General features: G+C 39.7%; 1 protein-coding gene across 1 annotated transcript in view; it reads right to left on the bottom strand.

Moving 5' to 3' along the window:
• Window positions 1-426: 426 nt before the first annotated feature.
• The window catches only part of ADGRG2 (adhesion G protein-coupled receptor G2), a 112,416-nt gene continuing 97,465 nt past the window's right edge, over window positions 427-15,377 (bottom strand). The window contains exons 25-29 of the mRNA XM_023753686.1: window positions 9,066-9,165; window positions 8,220-8,503; window positions 5,574-5,675; window positions 4,462-4,614; window positions 427-2,179 (exon numbers count right to left, since the gene is read on the bottom strand). Of these exons, the coding sequence (XP_023609454.1) occupies window positions 1,995-2,179; window positions 4,462-4,614; window positions 5,574-5,675; window positions 8,220-8,503; window positions 9,066-9,165 (824 nt within the window). The 3' untranslated portion in view covers window positions 427-1,994. The remainder of the gene's footprint in view (window positions 2,180-4,461; window positions 4,615-5,573; window positions 5,676-8,219; window positions 8,504-9,065; window positions 9,166-15,377) is intronic.

Genomic DNA, 15,377 nt, shown 5'->3' with positions numbered 1-15,377 from the left:
GAAAGTGATTCTTATGAGACAGAATAAACCTTGCTTTAACTTCGAAGTCACAGTGTGCCTACTGTTTGCCAAAGAATGTTACTGTTATGGTCATCTTACTCTGGGCTGTCCTTCTACTTCCATGCCATACCTCCAGGGAAAGGACCTGAAATGTTTTCTCTTTGTGTGTGAAAGTTTTCAAACTTAAAAGAATTAACTGCAAATTTATGGTTTAAATGTATTTTTATTGATTTCAGAGAGGAAGGGAGAGGGAGAGAGAGATAGAAACATCAATTATGAGAGAGAATCATTGATCGGCTGCCTCCTGCATGCCCCACACTGGGGATCGAGCCTGCAACCCAGGCACGTGCCCTGAGCGGGAATTGAATCATGACCTCCTGGTTCTTAGGTTGACACTCAACCACTGAGTCATGCCAGCTAGGCTGCATATTTGTTGATTTTAATATTTTGGTCAATTTTAACATATAAATACAAGACAATTAAATAAATTGGAGAAGAAATATTGCAAAGGCAAATCAGCACTCATAGAAGTATATTATATTATTACTATCGTTAATCTGGGATACAACATTCACTTGAAATATATGCGAGGGAACCTTAGTGAAAGACTCAACTGAAAGGTTTTGATTAACTAAAGAGTTTTGAAATGCTCCTAATAAGAACACACTTGAGGCACTGCTCACACAGCTGTAGGTGGGAAACAAGATAGACCCTCTATAACTAGGAGCAATCAGGGTTTGATACATATGGAAATAATAGCATTGCAGGATAGTTCACCATTCCCAATAGCTATTCCCCCTTGTCACTATACACTCTTTGAGACTAGAGCTCTTATTAAAAAATAACTATAGCTCTGCCTGGGCCACAGTGTACCCGTCATAACAATCAACAAAGTACCATGCAATTGCTTTTTAAAGAACAATATGATTTTTTTCTTTATATACATCTCTTGTAAAAAGTAATCCCTATGCTACTCCCCTTTTCTGAAAGGCTCTGGGGATTTGAGAAGAGGCAGTGTATGTATCTCCTCCCCATTCACAATTTTCCTGACATATGGTCTAGATTATACTTCCATCCTTCTCTGTGGCCATGGTATTAAGCTAAACATCTTGGTGCAGATTCCATAATTTAATGATTAGGGATAAGGCCAGGAGATGGGTTATTGGATGCCATGTTTCCAGGTATATACAATTTACACCCTGTACAAGGGTGCACTCTAGTGGGTGAGTGGGGCTAAAATATGGCCCTCACTCTGCCAAACCATGAGCCCATGGGGCTGTGCCTGTCTAGTGGGGTACCTTTTTTTTTAACTTGCTCAAAGGCATTGTATAAGCTAATTGTGGCACCATCTGTTTACATTTTTTCCCAGTCTGGCTGGCATCATTATTTTTTGATTTGAATGAAGTTCTGTATTTCACATCCCATGTAATCTCCAAAAGGAGTTTTACAACTCAGTGAACAAGCAAGAAATTTTTTGAGTTATCTTATCACATTAGACACAACAACACAACCATGATTCTACAAAGAAATAAATTTACACACTAGAAAATAAATACAAAAAATGTAGAAGTAAGATTGCTGATGTGTGGGTCACTAGAATTTAGCTTATTTACAACAAAGGCATGCACAATTAAACTCACCAACTGGCTGAAGTCAACAGTTGCTTTATATGATGTTATCAAAGACAACATAACCTCTTTACTAGTAAAATGTGGCTGGAAGTGAACTACTTATATTTTCTTTAAACGAATCTTTGGTAAGTTGTTTAAAACCAATCTTCTTTTAAAATGAAGGATAAGAAACCAAGTTGCAAATGTCTCAAAAAGTCTTGGCTTTCTCTTCCAATTGTAACCACTGCCCTCAATTAGCTTATGCTCCTCCAGAAGTTGCTGAGTATAAAATTAGTTGATTTTCATACATCTCACATTGTGGAAAAGGTAAAAATGGACATTTTCACACTATCAAGCATCATGCTTTGATTTCGGAGAAAGGAATCACATTTGCTCAATAAAGTGTAAGCTTCCTCGTTTTGAAGTCCTTCTGAGAGCGATACGACTTTTACCATTACAGGAATCTTCTTTCTCGTTAAACATGTGCTGTTTTCCAGTGAAGTCATGAAGGCACACATCTCCATTCTGCACACTGAAAGAAACACCATTCTTCTCTGTAGGAGCATTCCCTATATAATGAAAACCAAAATTGGTGTCATGAAGTATCCACAGAAAGCATTTTAAAAATACACACTTTATTCTTAAGTATATATACACACACATAGAACGTTTTAAAAATGTTCATGATATATTATTATATTGTATTTACTTTCATTCCTTCCCTAAGGCCACTCAAAGTAAGCAAAACAGATTGGAGAATGTTTCCTCTATGGCCGTTTTTAAAAATGAAATGCTCAAAGTATGAAGCAAAACAATAATTTGATTTTAAAGGGCCCATTTCCTAACTCTGGTTGAACATCTATTGACTTCAAGTGGTAGCATATATTTAATATAACCTAATATAATATTCTGATCTACCCCAAAAGATTAAGGTTAACAGAGATCTCTATATGTCCTCTTACAAGGTTCTTGGTTCCCTAAGCTTCCTATAAAATAAAACTTTGTACCAGAGAAATTCAGAGTGACAACAGTTATGGCAAGAAAAAAAAATCATTTCTTGTAAACTAAACCAGCCCCTCTGACTGACCCCAGGATAGGACTGACTCCCAAGGGGAAACCACCAATTCCAACAATAGAGTCTAGGCCAGGGAGCAGCTGGGCATTCAGAAACAGTGCTTTGGATCTGGGCCTCCCCGACCCCAGGATGATCCTGAATTGTGTGTGGGGGGAGAAGGGGGCATGCACAGCAGCTGAGACCTTCTGGCTACTTGATATTTTCCTTTTGACCAATATACCATTAGAAGACAATGTGGAAAGCTGAATAATAAGCCAATTTGTTAGTTCATGCCATAATTATAATAATGATAGCAGTGCTGAGAACGTTATAAGTATTATGTAATTTATTACCCTACTGGATAGTGCAATTATTATCTCCATCTCAAGGTGATGATGAAACTAAGGTTTCAAAATTTAAACTAGAGGCCAAGTGCACGAAATTCATGCACTGGTAGGGTCCCTAGCAGCTGCCAGCTGCCAGCTGGGTACTCCTTCCCTTCCCCTGGCCACCTACCAGTGCCCTTACCCCAGCTAGCCTGCCCCCTGGTCGAACTCCCGGAAGAACTCTGGTTGAGGGAACAATTTGCATACTACGCTTTTATTATATAGGATTGCCAGTGCATGTCATATATACCGGCCAGTCGGTTGGACAGTCGGACGGATGTACGGTCGTCACTTAGCCTTTAATATATATATAGATAGTTCTCAGTGATGGGGTGGGGTGGGAGTGGGGTGGGATTTTACTGGCCCACCCCGCACAGAGGACATTTCTCAATGTCTAAAGACATTTTTAGTTGTCACAACTGGAGGTGAATGGGGAGGGTTCTACTGGTATTGGGTGGGTGGAGCCAGGGATGTTGGTAAACATCCCAGAATGCACAGGCCAAGCCCTCCCACAACAAGGACTTATCTAGCTCCAAATGTCAATTGTGCCAAGGTTGAGAAACCTCAACTTAGAGGCATCTCCAGGGAGGTTGGAAAACTATTTGGTAGGTGTATGTACAAACTTACAAGTTTATTTGAATTCATCATGAAAATAACTAATATCCTAAAAAAATGAATAAAGGCAAAATCTCCAGGGAAGGAGAAAGTATACAAGCATCATTTAAGTTATTATAAAAATGCAAAAGATATATTAAGAAGCCAAAGAAGACAAACTTTTGTGAGTAATAAACAATACAGTCTTATGAAAGGAAGAAAATGTAATGGAAGTTTTAGCTAGAAGTGTCAGAATTAATGAGTAATCCAGGTGCAGCAGCAATAATCTGTTCATATATTGGTGACATATTGTCACCAATACTGGTTATAGTATCGATATATTTGTGGGGATTTGGGCACTGTGACAAGGCAGCCACACTTGGAAAATAATGAACAAACATGATCAGTGAAAAATAGGAAGATTTAAAAGGGACAAAGATGTGTATGACTATAGATAAAGTAAAAATTGATATAATTTTATCAACTATTTTAGGTACTACTTGCTCAGATTTAACACAGAAGTCTTTGGGTAATACTTAAATCAGGATTTTCAATGTTAAAACTTTTAGGTCGTCACCAATTCCCATCACAAAAAAACACACACAACTGAATCTTAAAAAAAACAGTTGTCCAGGTATTTGCTCTAAAGTGAATACATTTGGATTAATAATCTTTCTATTTTATAAGGTAACCACATTTGACCCACTAACCGTATAGGTAATTGTTGGCTTTGCTTAGCAAAAATGTCATTATAAGATAATAATACTTTAATAAAACAAACTCTAGCTTGAGAAATACTATATTGAGAAATACATACCATTCCCGCTCACAAGTCCTGAGCAATCATTATTCACTAGCAGTGTGGTGGAGTGGGTGGAGTTACTGTTGGACTGTAGGGAATTTGAAGAGCTGGACACTCCTTGGTTTACAGTCTGCTTCTTTAAACCATTAGTAGCAGTTTTACTCCAGTCTGTAGTAGAATAAGCATTACGGAAAAACAGGTTGGAATGTTGAAGCTCAAAGGCAAGAGACAGATCACAGTGTAACTTGTTCTAGCAACTGATCTCCCACTTCCAGATCTTACAGAGAAGTCATATATTTCACAAGTTGGTGTGATAACATGTATTTGCATTTAAGGCTATATATATTTGTCCTTTAAATGACTGCCTGGTTAAAAGTAACATATATTCTCATGGAATTAAAGGCCAAGTTAATTTGATTATGTCTATATATATCCACTGAATTAGCTAGTACTTCAGAGACAAGGACTGTCTTAAGAACATATCGACCGTGTTGTGGTGACTCATGGTTCTTAAATCCCTGCAAATGACTAAACTACATTTACTGCCATTTTCTAAATATAGATCTTGTGCAACCAGATTTTGCAATACTACAAAGGTAGTATTCATGGGTGGTAATCATGCAAAAGGAATTTAGTTTTCAGACAGTAGTTAATTTTTCTTATTTTCCTAAAAATGACCTATTTGCTCTACAAGCCAACAGGACCTAAAAATATAACTTCAAAATAACCACATGTATGCTATGACCAAACAACCAAATGTATGCTAAAGTTTATATACAAGGTTGAGTCAAGACTTAAAAAGTTATGAAGGTAAAAAAATTACTTTGAGTAAATGGGAAACATTAGCTCAAAAGGAAATAAATTCTAAAATTTTCACTGTTGTTTCAATCAAGAAAAAGCCAGACATTAATTCTATTGCTCACTAAGTTCCCAGATATGAGTAATTATTTTTTTAATTCTTTAGGTTTTTTTGCCCCTAATGTGCACAATCAATATTTTCTATTGTGCATGTTCCATTCATTGATTTCCATATTCAAATAGCCCTTTGGCATATATTGCTTTGAATCTTAACTTATACAATTTTTTCCTCAAGATTTAGAAGGATAAAAAGTAAAGTAAATCGTTACCAGAATTTTCAGCCAGCCGTAACTTTCCACAACAAAGATACCGCCTCCATTGCTTTCTGACATTCTCTTTTGCTACACAGTAAAAGATGAATATGAAAAACCCTATGGGGGGGAAAAAGACCCATAACACAATGAATTCCAAAGTAAGACCTTAATGTCATGAGCTTCCTTTGCACAAAAGATAAATTCTTTGACAGCTATAGGCAAAGTGAAATTTACAAAATGAAAAAAAAAATCAAAAGTCCTGGGTAAGTTTGCTTATCAAAAGGCACCCTGGGACACTTTTCTATATATGATAAAATATATTTATAAAAGGAATGATGATTCTGCATTTCTAAAATCACTGCCTCTCCTCTCACATTCTGTCTGTGGCCTTTCTTATCTTTGGAAGTACAAGCTATCTACCTAGGACGCCTGCTGGGACCTAGACTCCTACCTCCCCACCCCTCCATAATTATAATTGACTTCCAAGCTCTGTCAAATGCTATCTCCACCATAGGTCTCAGATCCCTTGCTCCTCCTTTCAAGCCCTTGCCTGGTCTTCCCCCTCTTCCTCCCAAGCCTGGGGCACTGCAGCATTATCGCCCTGCCTTCCTCTAACCTGCTCAAGGAAATTTTCCACTGGCATCCTGGTTAAGAAGAAAACAACACTCCAATCTTGAACAGGCCCTCAGGCTCCACCTCCTACCTACCTCTGTCCTAGTCTTTCAGTCACAGGGCTCATCACACAGCCCCATTACTGTGACTCCTCAATGCTTTCCCCAATAAATATTTGCTGAATGAAGGGGAAAATTTGGAGTTCTCCATCTCCCCAAACCCCAATCTATCTACTTTAAAAATCTTCATTTTAAAACATCAGGTATGCCGTCAAGACTGATATCTTGAATACTGCATGCACACCTTTGTTCATTTGCCACCCTGGGTGGCTACTCTTGGTTGCCTTAGGGGAGAAATAGCATGTATGAAAGAGATCAAAATGGGGTTACCCAAGTCCCAAATCAGAGCCTATACCTATTTCTCCTTTAATCAACACCAAAGCCCTGCAAATTAGGTTCCCTTTTATAAATGAAACAGTATATCTCTTCTATCCATTCATATTCTAATGAAAAGTCATTCTGGGGAAATGAGAAAGGCAGGTTCATTTTCCCTTCTATGCATGGGCTGATGCTCTAACCACTAAGAACACTGACCAGGGTGGCCGTTCCCTTTTTAATTTTTTGAGGAAACTCCATACTGTTTTCCACAGTAGATGCAGTAGTCTGCATTCCCACCAGCAGTGTACTAGGGTTCCCTTTTTCCCACATTCTCGCCAGCACTTCTTGTTTATTTTATTTTTTTCTCTTAAAGTGTCTCTTATAGCATGTCATTGTTGGCAAATAAAACGTTTCTATTTAATACTATGTAGTGCAACACCTAGATATACCAGTTCAGGAACTGGTACATTGTAGGTTAAAATTAATAATTGTATGTGAACAACAAGCATATTAACTGGCTCTCTCCAAATAAAGTAAGAACCAACAGCTAAATTAGGCATTTGAATTCATTCTCAGGTTGGGGTTTCTTTGAAAACAAGCAAATTGATCTCTTGCCTAAGAACTACAGGAGAATGCAATGGGAGCTAAAAGTAGCAGGAAAAGACGAAAACAAGCTGGTAAGAATGCAATTAAAAGGCATCCCAACAGAGGCTTTGGAATAAAAGGGAACCAAGGGCTATGGATTATTGTTATGTAATGTAAACCTATTAGGCTGCTTGGCTTTTAATGCCAAAGTACTGTACTTCCATTAAAAATTAATCAGAGCTGCTAAGTCTTTTGTAACACTGGTCTAAAAGAATTAGTAATTTTCTTTTCCAAAGAATATAGCTAAGAGGGTTTGAAATGACTACAGCTGGGTTTCATTAACAAATGGGAAGCTCTGAAGTAAGGGTGACACACAAAGTCTGACCCTTTCCTGCTGCATGTCCCAGCAGAGCAATGTCTCAGGATTAGCCACTGGGTCAGGCTGCTGCCACCATATTTATATTGACTCCATATTTATCTTTGTATCCCAAACACAGCCCAAGGAGGTCAGAATGGTGAGACCTCATGGGAACATTTATGGCACGTGTAGTTTTCTCTATGGATGTTCTATTTCAATTAAAAAAAACATTTTTTTAAAAAATAAGAAACCAAGTGAAGGAAGAGTAATTGACTCTCAGAAAGAGTTCCTAGCAGGTTCCCTTCAGTATGTTCTCTTTGAGGGGATGATGGAAAAGGTGGGGAAAAGTACCACTTGTTGAATTGAATGAACATCTCTCTTCCAAGGATCTCAAAGTGCCCTTTCAAGAATATATCTTAAGCAACTAAATAAACTACTTTGATACTCTTTTAGTAGTGATATTTTTTAAAAAATATATTTTATTTATTTTTTAACAGAAAGGAAGGGAGAGGGATAGAGAATCAGAAACATTGATCAGCTGCCTCCTGCACACCTCCCATTGGGGATGTGCCTGCAACCAAGGTACATGCCCTTGACCGGAATCGAACCCGGGACCCTTCAGTCCGCAGGCCAACACTCTATCCACTGAGCCATACCGGTCAGGGCAGTAGTGATATTTTTAAGTTCAACTGGGATCATTCATTGCAGATTTAGTACTGTAGAGCTTACCTTGTAAAGTGTTAAAGATGGCAAAGAGATACATGAAGGTGACATTAACTGGTCCCCAGGCAAAGAAGGCAAAACCCCAAGTAATTCCCAGTAAAAATGTAAGGCCAGCAACACTCCGCAGGTCTTGAATACTGGTTTTTCGCTGGGCTCCCAGTTGCTTCTTCTTTTTAATTCGACAGAGTTGGATCAGGACCACAATGAACATGCTGACATTCAGCAGAAATATTACACAGAAATATCCCACAACTGTAATATAGAATACAGCATTGCTGTTGATCCAGCAACTGTAATTTGGAGGGGGAAAACAGGGAAAAACATATTATCATGCTGAAATATGGTTCAAAATGCTACAGTGAATTTATATCAGTTTATTGAAACATTTCTACAAGTAAAAAAGAGAAAAGAAAATGATAAAACCACTGTTCTCCACAATCATTTATACCTCTAGGGAAAAAACCCAAAATAGTTTACTTTAGGACACTTGGTAGCTGAAGGTATTTAAAAATTGTTCTTTGATAACATTCAGGATTTTACTCCCTTTAAATGCTAGTGACTTTATTTCATGAGTCTTTACTAACATAATGTAATTGGTATTTCATTTTTATCAGAGGCTTATAAAAGTATTTTCAAAATACTTCCTTCTAATTTTTTTGTTTTAATGCTTAACTAGTAGCATGTCATTTCCAACTAGTTTAACTTTATATATAATCTGCAACAGTTGCTGTAAATATTACTGGATTTTATTAGCATGAGAGCTGGAGTCAATATGCTGATTAGATCCTCCACTTTCTTGGGGAATTCTGTTTTCCACTTCACTAAATATTCCCTTGGGGGCTTTGTACTCACAAGTCATCGGATGAGCCACTAGGGAATTTCCCATAGGATCCAAGCCCATAGTTATCTGGGGATATAGTCAGGACAATGGTCACAATCACAGCTGGTACTCCTGGAAGATAGGAAACATTGGTCACTCATAGTTCTAATAACCAAAGGTGGTGAGAAGAAAGAATAGGGATCACAGTCTATTTTCTGGCAAAAGGGACTGGTGAACTGTTCACCATATTCAGTTTCTCTTCCTCCTTGGCACACAGCTGGACATCTCCCAGCCTCCCTTGCAGCTAGGTGTATGTGGCCACATGACTAGGTCTTGGCTTATGGAATATGGACAAAAGTGATCTGCTCCACCCCTAGGCCTGCTGCATAAAAGCCTCCTGTGACAACTTCCACTCTCTTCTCCCAAATTCAGGGCAATCTTGGAAGCCCTGTTTTGAGACAGAGCAGATTCTCCAGAGGCCTGGATCCTGAATAACTGCAAAACAAGTTAACTGATTCTGCTAACTGTACTGTGCATGTGTGAGAAATTATCTTCTCCTGAGATTTCAGGGTTTGTCCACTACAGTGACTAGTATTACTCTCATCTTATACATGCCTGGAATGTAATTTTAAGTTTCACATGGGAGGCAAAGTAGATTCCAAAACATGCAAAATATGAGTTATGGTCAACTTATTAGGAATGCCAGGAACTCCTGGCAAATCTTTCATTATGAACTCAAAAGTCCTTGAATGATTATCTGGAACCCAATGTTAGATTGAGGAGCCTAACCTGGTCGATTTGGGGGTAATGACTGTCAATATGCTGGGTTTCTGAAGAGCCCGAAGGCACTTCTATTAAGAGGGTGCTAATGAGAAGGTTCCTCCCAGCTTAAATTGGCTTTTGGCTGGGAAGGAGTCCTCCTCCCCTATACCCCATCACCCTCCACCTGAGCCCATGCAGACACCTCACACAGACCAGCCTAATATCTAATATAAGGCTCTGGGATCTAAAAAACAATTCATTTTCACAGACAGGTTGGGGTTCCTGGTACAACCTAACATAATATTTCATTTAACTTTTTTATTTGTACCTTCTGGATATACTGACATATGACTTCCAAAGTGAGACACTTTCCTAAAAATAAGATATTGGGAGTATGGAGCTAGTCCTTGACAATGGAATCTGACCTTTCAGGATTCTACAAAGAAGACAGAATTTGACAGAATTTGTGCCAATGTCAGAAGCAGTGGCTTATTTTTCTGGGAAAAAGTGACATCTTTCTGGAAAGGTGTTCTCTTATTCTTCACAAAGATATAATGACAGGTGGGGTGACAAGGGTGGTAAAGAGTCTGCAATACTGTTGTGTAGGGAATATTTGAAGGGATATTTAGCCTGAGGAAGCGGGGGGAGTTTGGGAGGTATAGAATATATAATACAGTGGAAGGGATATGCATAGAAATCAGAAAGCCAGGCTCAGCTGGTCTTGAGATGTGTGAATTGTGGTAAATCATGTCATCACTTTGAGTCAGTTTCTTTGCCAGAAGTTAGCAATAACTGCCTTGCTAACCTCACTAAGTTGTCTTTCATGGAGTTACTTGTGTGAAAATACATTGAAAAATGGTCATTGTACGTAATGTTATATATTGTAGATTATCTAAAGGACTTTTTGGCAGAAGAGATGTCAGCTTATTTTTATTTTATTTATTTTTTTGCCTGAGAGAGTAAAACCAAGACCACTGGGTAAATGCCAACAGAGAGCCAAATAAACTTAATGGGAAAATGGAACTGTAGAGCTTTAGAAAATTGTTACTGGCTTCCTCATAAAGTATTAAAAACAAGTCAACAGGCCCCAAATGGAGTCACTTATGCTAAGCCCCATGCCACCAAACAGTGTCTTAATTGCAGTTTCGGCTCTCCTAGAAATGGAATCTTACTAGTACACCAATCAATCAGGAATTGCCTTATCAGCACTAGTTAGGTAATCTGCCTGATAGACCACTGCCATCCCCTAAAGGAAAGTGACCTTGCAGAATCAAACCTGCTTTTTTGTCTAGTATAAAATCTTTGTTCCTGCTTCCTTCTGCATATAAAAATCTTTCATTTTGGACAGTTCCTTGGAGCTCCAATCAGTCTTCTAGATTGGATGCTACTCGATTCATGAATCATTGAAAAAAAAACCACACCACACACACACACACACACACACACACACACACACAGATCTTTAAAATTTACTCAGTTGAATTTTGTTTTGTAACAAAGGTTATAAGCTCCCCCAATAATAGAAGTGTTCGAGCAGAGGTTAGAGTATTTTCTTTTTAATGAAGGTTAAGTCAAGTTGAGGAGGCTCCTACATTTGGTGGATAATTGAATGAAGAAAACTTCAAGATCTTTAGGGTGACTAAGACTTTGTGACCCACCATCAATAGGTGTCATGATCTGAAATATTGTGCCAGCGCGGCAATGGAGTTGCATTAGGTTTTATCTGTACGTTCTCTCACTCTGCCCTTCTTAGCATACCACCATACATGTGTGTGATATCTGGAAGGTACAGAACAGAGTGAGGCTAACTGGGAGCTTAGGGACTGAGAGGTTGGCCTCATTTTTACCAAGCTAAATTTTTCAATTTATTGAGCACCTTCTGTATGCCAGCTCCAATTCTAGTTGCTGGAGATACAAAAAGGATTCATAGCTCTAACCTCAAAGAGGTTTTCATAATTTTTTTTTCAATTACTGTTGATGTACAATATTATATTAGTTTCAGGTAGTACAACCCAGTGATTAGACATTTATATAACTTGAAGTGATCACCTTAATAAATCTAGTACCCATCTGGTACCATACATAGTTATTACAGTACTAGAGGTCCGGCGCACGAAATTCATGTGCAAGTATGGTCCCTAGGCCTGGCCTGCGATCAGGGCCATCTTCTTCGGCTACCCGCAGCCAGCCCTGCCCCCCGCCGCCACTCACCCCTGGCTCCCCATTCGCCATAGGGTGATTGGAGCCTTCCAGCCAGGGGGAGGGACTGAGAAGTCGGCTGTTCCTGCCCACTCGCCGGCCCTGTCCCCACCATGGGTCACTCTCTGTGTGTGGGGCGACCGACAGGGTGGGGGGCCTTGGCCTGGTGCTGCCCACATCCCCTGCCACCCACCCCCAGTTCCCCATTTGCCATTGGGCGATGGGAGCCTGCCAGCTGGGGAAAGGGACTGCGAGGTGGTCAGTGTGCCTCATAGTGACTGGTTGAGCCGTCAATCTGGTCATTCTGCCATTAGGGTCAATTTGCATATTGCCCTTTTATTATATAAGATGGTTGATTGTATTCCCTATGCTATACTTTGACTAATATCCCTTTGCCTGTTTTGTAACTACCAATTTGTACTGCTTAATCCCTTCACCTTTTACACCCAGCCCCCCTCCAACCTTCTCCCCTCGGCAACCATCAAAATATTCTTTGTATCTATGAGACTGTTTCTGTTTTGTTTATTTTGTTCTTTAGACTCTGAATATAAGTGAAATCATATGATATTTGTCATTCTCTGTCTGACTTATTTCACTCAGCACAATACCAAGCAAATGGCAAGATTTCATTCCTTTTTATGGCTGAGTGATATTCCATTGTGTATATATACCACATATTCTTTATCCACTTGTCTATTGATGGGCACTTAGGTTGCTTCCATATCTTGGCTATTATAAATAACCCTGCAATGAACATAGGGATGCCCATGTCTTTTAAAATTAGGGTTTTGGGTTTCTTCAGATAAATACCCAGAAGTGGAATTGCTGGGTCCTTCTTTGTCTCTTGTTATAGCCTTTGTTTTATTTATTATTATTATATTTTGTAAGGGGAGAGGAAGGGGAAGAGAGAGAGAGAGAGAGAGAGAGAGAGAGAGAGAGAAGAGAAGAGGAGAGGAGAGGAGAGGAGAGGAGAGGAGAGGAGAGGAGAGGAGAGGAGAGGAGAGGAGAGGAGAGAGAATCATCGATATGAGAGAGTCATATCGATTGGTTGCCTCTCATATGCACCTTGACTGGGGAATAAACCTGCAACCTAGGTATGTGCCCTGACCAGGAATAAAACCCTCGACCTTCTGGTGTACAAGATGATGCTCCAACCAACTGAGCCACACTGGCTAGGGCTATAGTCTTTGTTTTAAAGTCTATTTTGTCTGATATAAGTATTGCTACCCCAGCTTTTTTTTTCATTCCATTTTAATGAAACATCTTTTTATATCCTTTTACTTTCTGCCTGTGTATGTCTTTCAATATTAAATGAATCTCTTGTAGACCCATATGAATGGGTCTTGTTCTCTTATCCACTCAGCCTCCCTGTGTCTTTTTATTGGAACATTTAATCCATTTGCATTTAAATTAATTATTGATAGAAATGTATTTATTACTATTTTATTTATATTTTGGTCCTTTTTTCTTCTTAAAGAAGATCCTTTAACATTTCTTGTAATACTGGTTTGGTGGTGATGAACTCCTTTAGCTTTTTCTTGTCTGGGAAGCTTTTCATCTGTTCTTCAATTCTAAATGATAGCCTTGCTGGGTAGAGTAATCTTGGTTGTAGGTCCTTGATTTTCATCACTTTGAATAATTCTTGCCAATCTCTTATGGACTACAAACTTTCTTTTGAGAAATTAGCTGACAGTCTTCTGGGAGCTCCCTTGTAGGTAACTAACTGCTTTTTTCTTGCTGCTTTTAATGTTTTCTCTTTGTCTTTAGCCTTTGGCATTTTAATTATGATGTATCTTGGTGTGGGCCTCTTTGGATTCATCTTGCTTGGGACTTTCTGAACTTCTGGACTTGTGTATCTATTTCCTTTGCCAAGTTAGGGAATATTTCTGTCATTATTTTTTCCAAATAGGTTTTAAATTCCTTTCTCTCACTCTTCTTCTGGCACCCACATGATGTGAATGTTGGTATGCTTGCTGTTGTCCCAGCGGTCCCTTAAACTATCCTCACTTGGGAGTGCGGGGGGGTTCTTTTTCTTTTTGCTGTTCTAATTGGGTGTTTTCTGCTACCTTATCTTTCAAATTGCTGATTAGATCCCCTGCTTCATCTAATCTACTGTTGATTCCTTCTAGTGTATTCTTCATTTCAATTATTATATTCTTCATTTCTGACTGGTCCTTTTTTATGTTTCTCTCTCCATTTTTATATTTCCTATTTCTTTGTTGAAATTCTCACTGAGTTGATCTATTCTTCCCCTAAGTTCATTGAGCATTCTTATAACCAGTGTTTTGAACTCTGCATCTGATAGATTGCTTATCTCCATTGTGTTTAGTTATTTTTCTGGAGTTTTGCCCAGTTTTTTCATTTGGGACATGTTTCTTTGTCTCCTCATTTTGGCTGCCTCCCTGTGTTTCTATGTATTCGGTAGAGCTGCTACATTTCCCAGTCTTGGTAAGGTGGCCTTATGTAGTTGTCCTGTGGGGCTCAGTGGTACAGCCTCCCTAGTTACCCTAGCTGGGTACTTCAGGTATACCCCATGTGGGGGCTGTGTGAACCCTCCTGTTGTAGTTGAGCCTTGATTGCTGTTAGCACCTCAACTGGAGGGGTTAACCCCCAGACCAATCGGTGAGGTCTGGCTGTAACCACAGTGAAGGAGCTACTGTGCAGGAGCTCACTCCACAGAGCAGGACTTGTTTTAGTCCACCCCCTTGAGTGTGTTGCTCACGGAGGTGGTTGGGTGGTGCTCTGGCATGGTCTGAAGCTGTCCACTGGATGTGCTGGCTCTGGGGCCTTTCCAGAAGTGTAGGCCAAGGTTAGCCACTGCCTGTGCTCTGGCTAGTGCCACCCAACATGAGATACAAAGTGATCTGCAGAAGGTTGTCACTTGTACTGGACTTGGAGGTGCCTGAGAGAGACAAAGCTGAGAACTAGAGGCCAAGCTGCCACTAGTGCAAGGGATATGGGGCATGCCAAGGCCAGATGCCACTTGTTTGGTGTTTGTGAACCTTTGAGAGGTTTTAGAAAAGTCTGCAGCATGAGCCAAGACAGGCCTTTAGATGGAAAAGCCACTGGAAGCGGCTTGGGTGAGCCCACAAGTTGGGTGGGACAGGGTCTCAGGAAATTACCTGGTTGGGGTGAACAATGTTAGCCAGGTTGATGGAGACTCAGATATGGTGCCCACCTCTGCCTATAGGGGGAGGAATCTGAAAGGGAACAATGGCTTTTGCCAGTACTTCTGTCTGGGGGAAAGTTGTTCCTCTAGGCCTCACCCCGAAGCCAGACAAGTCAATGCCTCTCTTATGTCCCTGGTGCCTTAAAAGTGAGTTGCTGCCCCTGCACTGGAGGGACCATCTTGTTCCACATCTCTGCCCCTCCTACCAGTCTCG

This window comes from Myotis lucifugus, unplaced genomic scaffold (genome assembly GCF_000147115.1).
Source record: "Myotis lucifugus unplaced genomic scaffold, Myoluc2.0 scaffold_49, whole genome shotgun sequence".
Taxonomy (NCBI): Eukaryota; Metazoa; Chordata; class Mammalia; order Chiroptera; family Vespertilionidae; genus Myotis; species Myotis lucifugus.
This window is presented reverse-complemented; position numbering and strand designations above follow the sequence as displayed.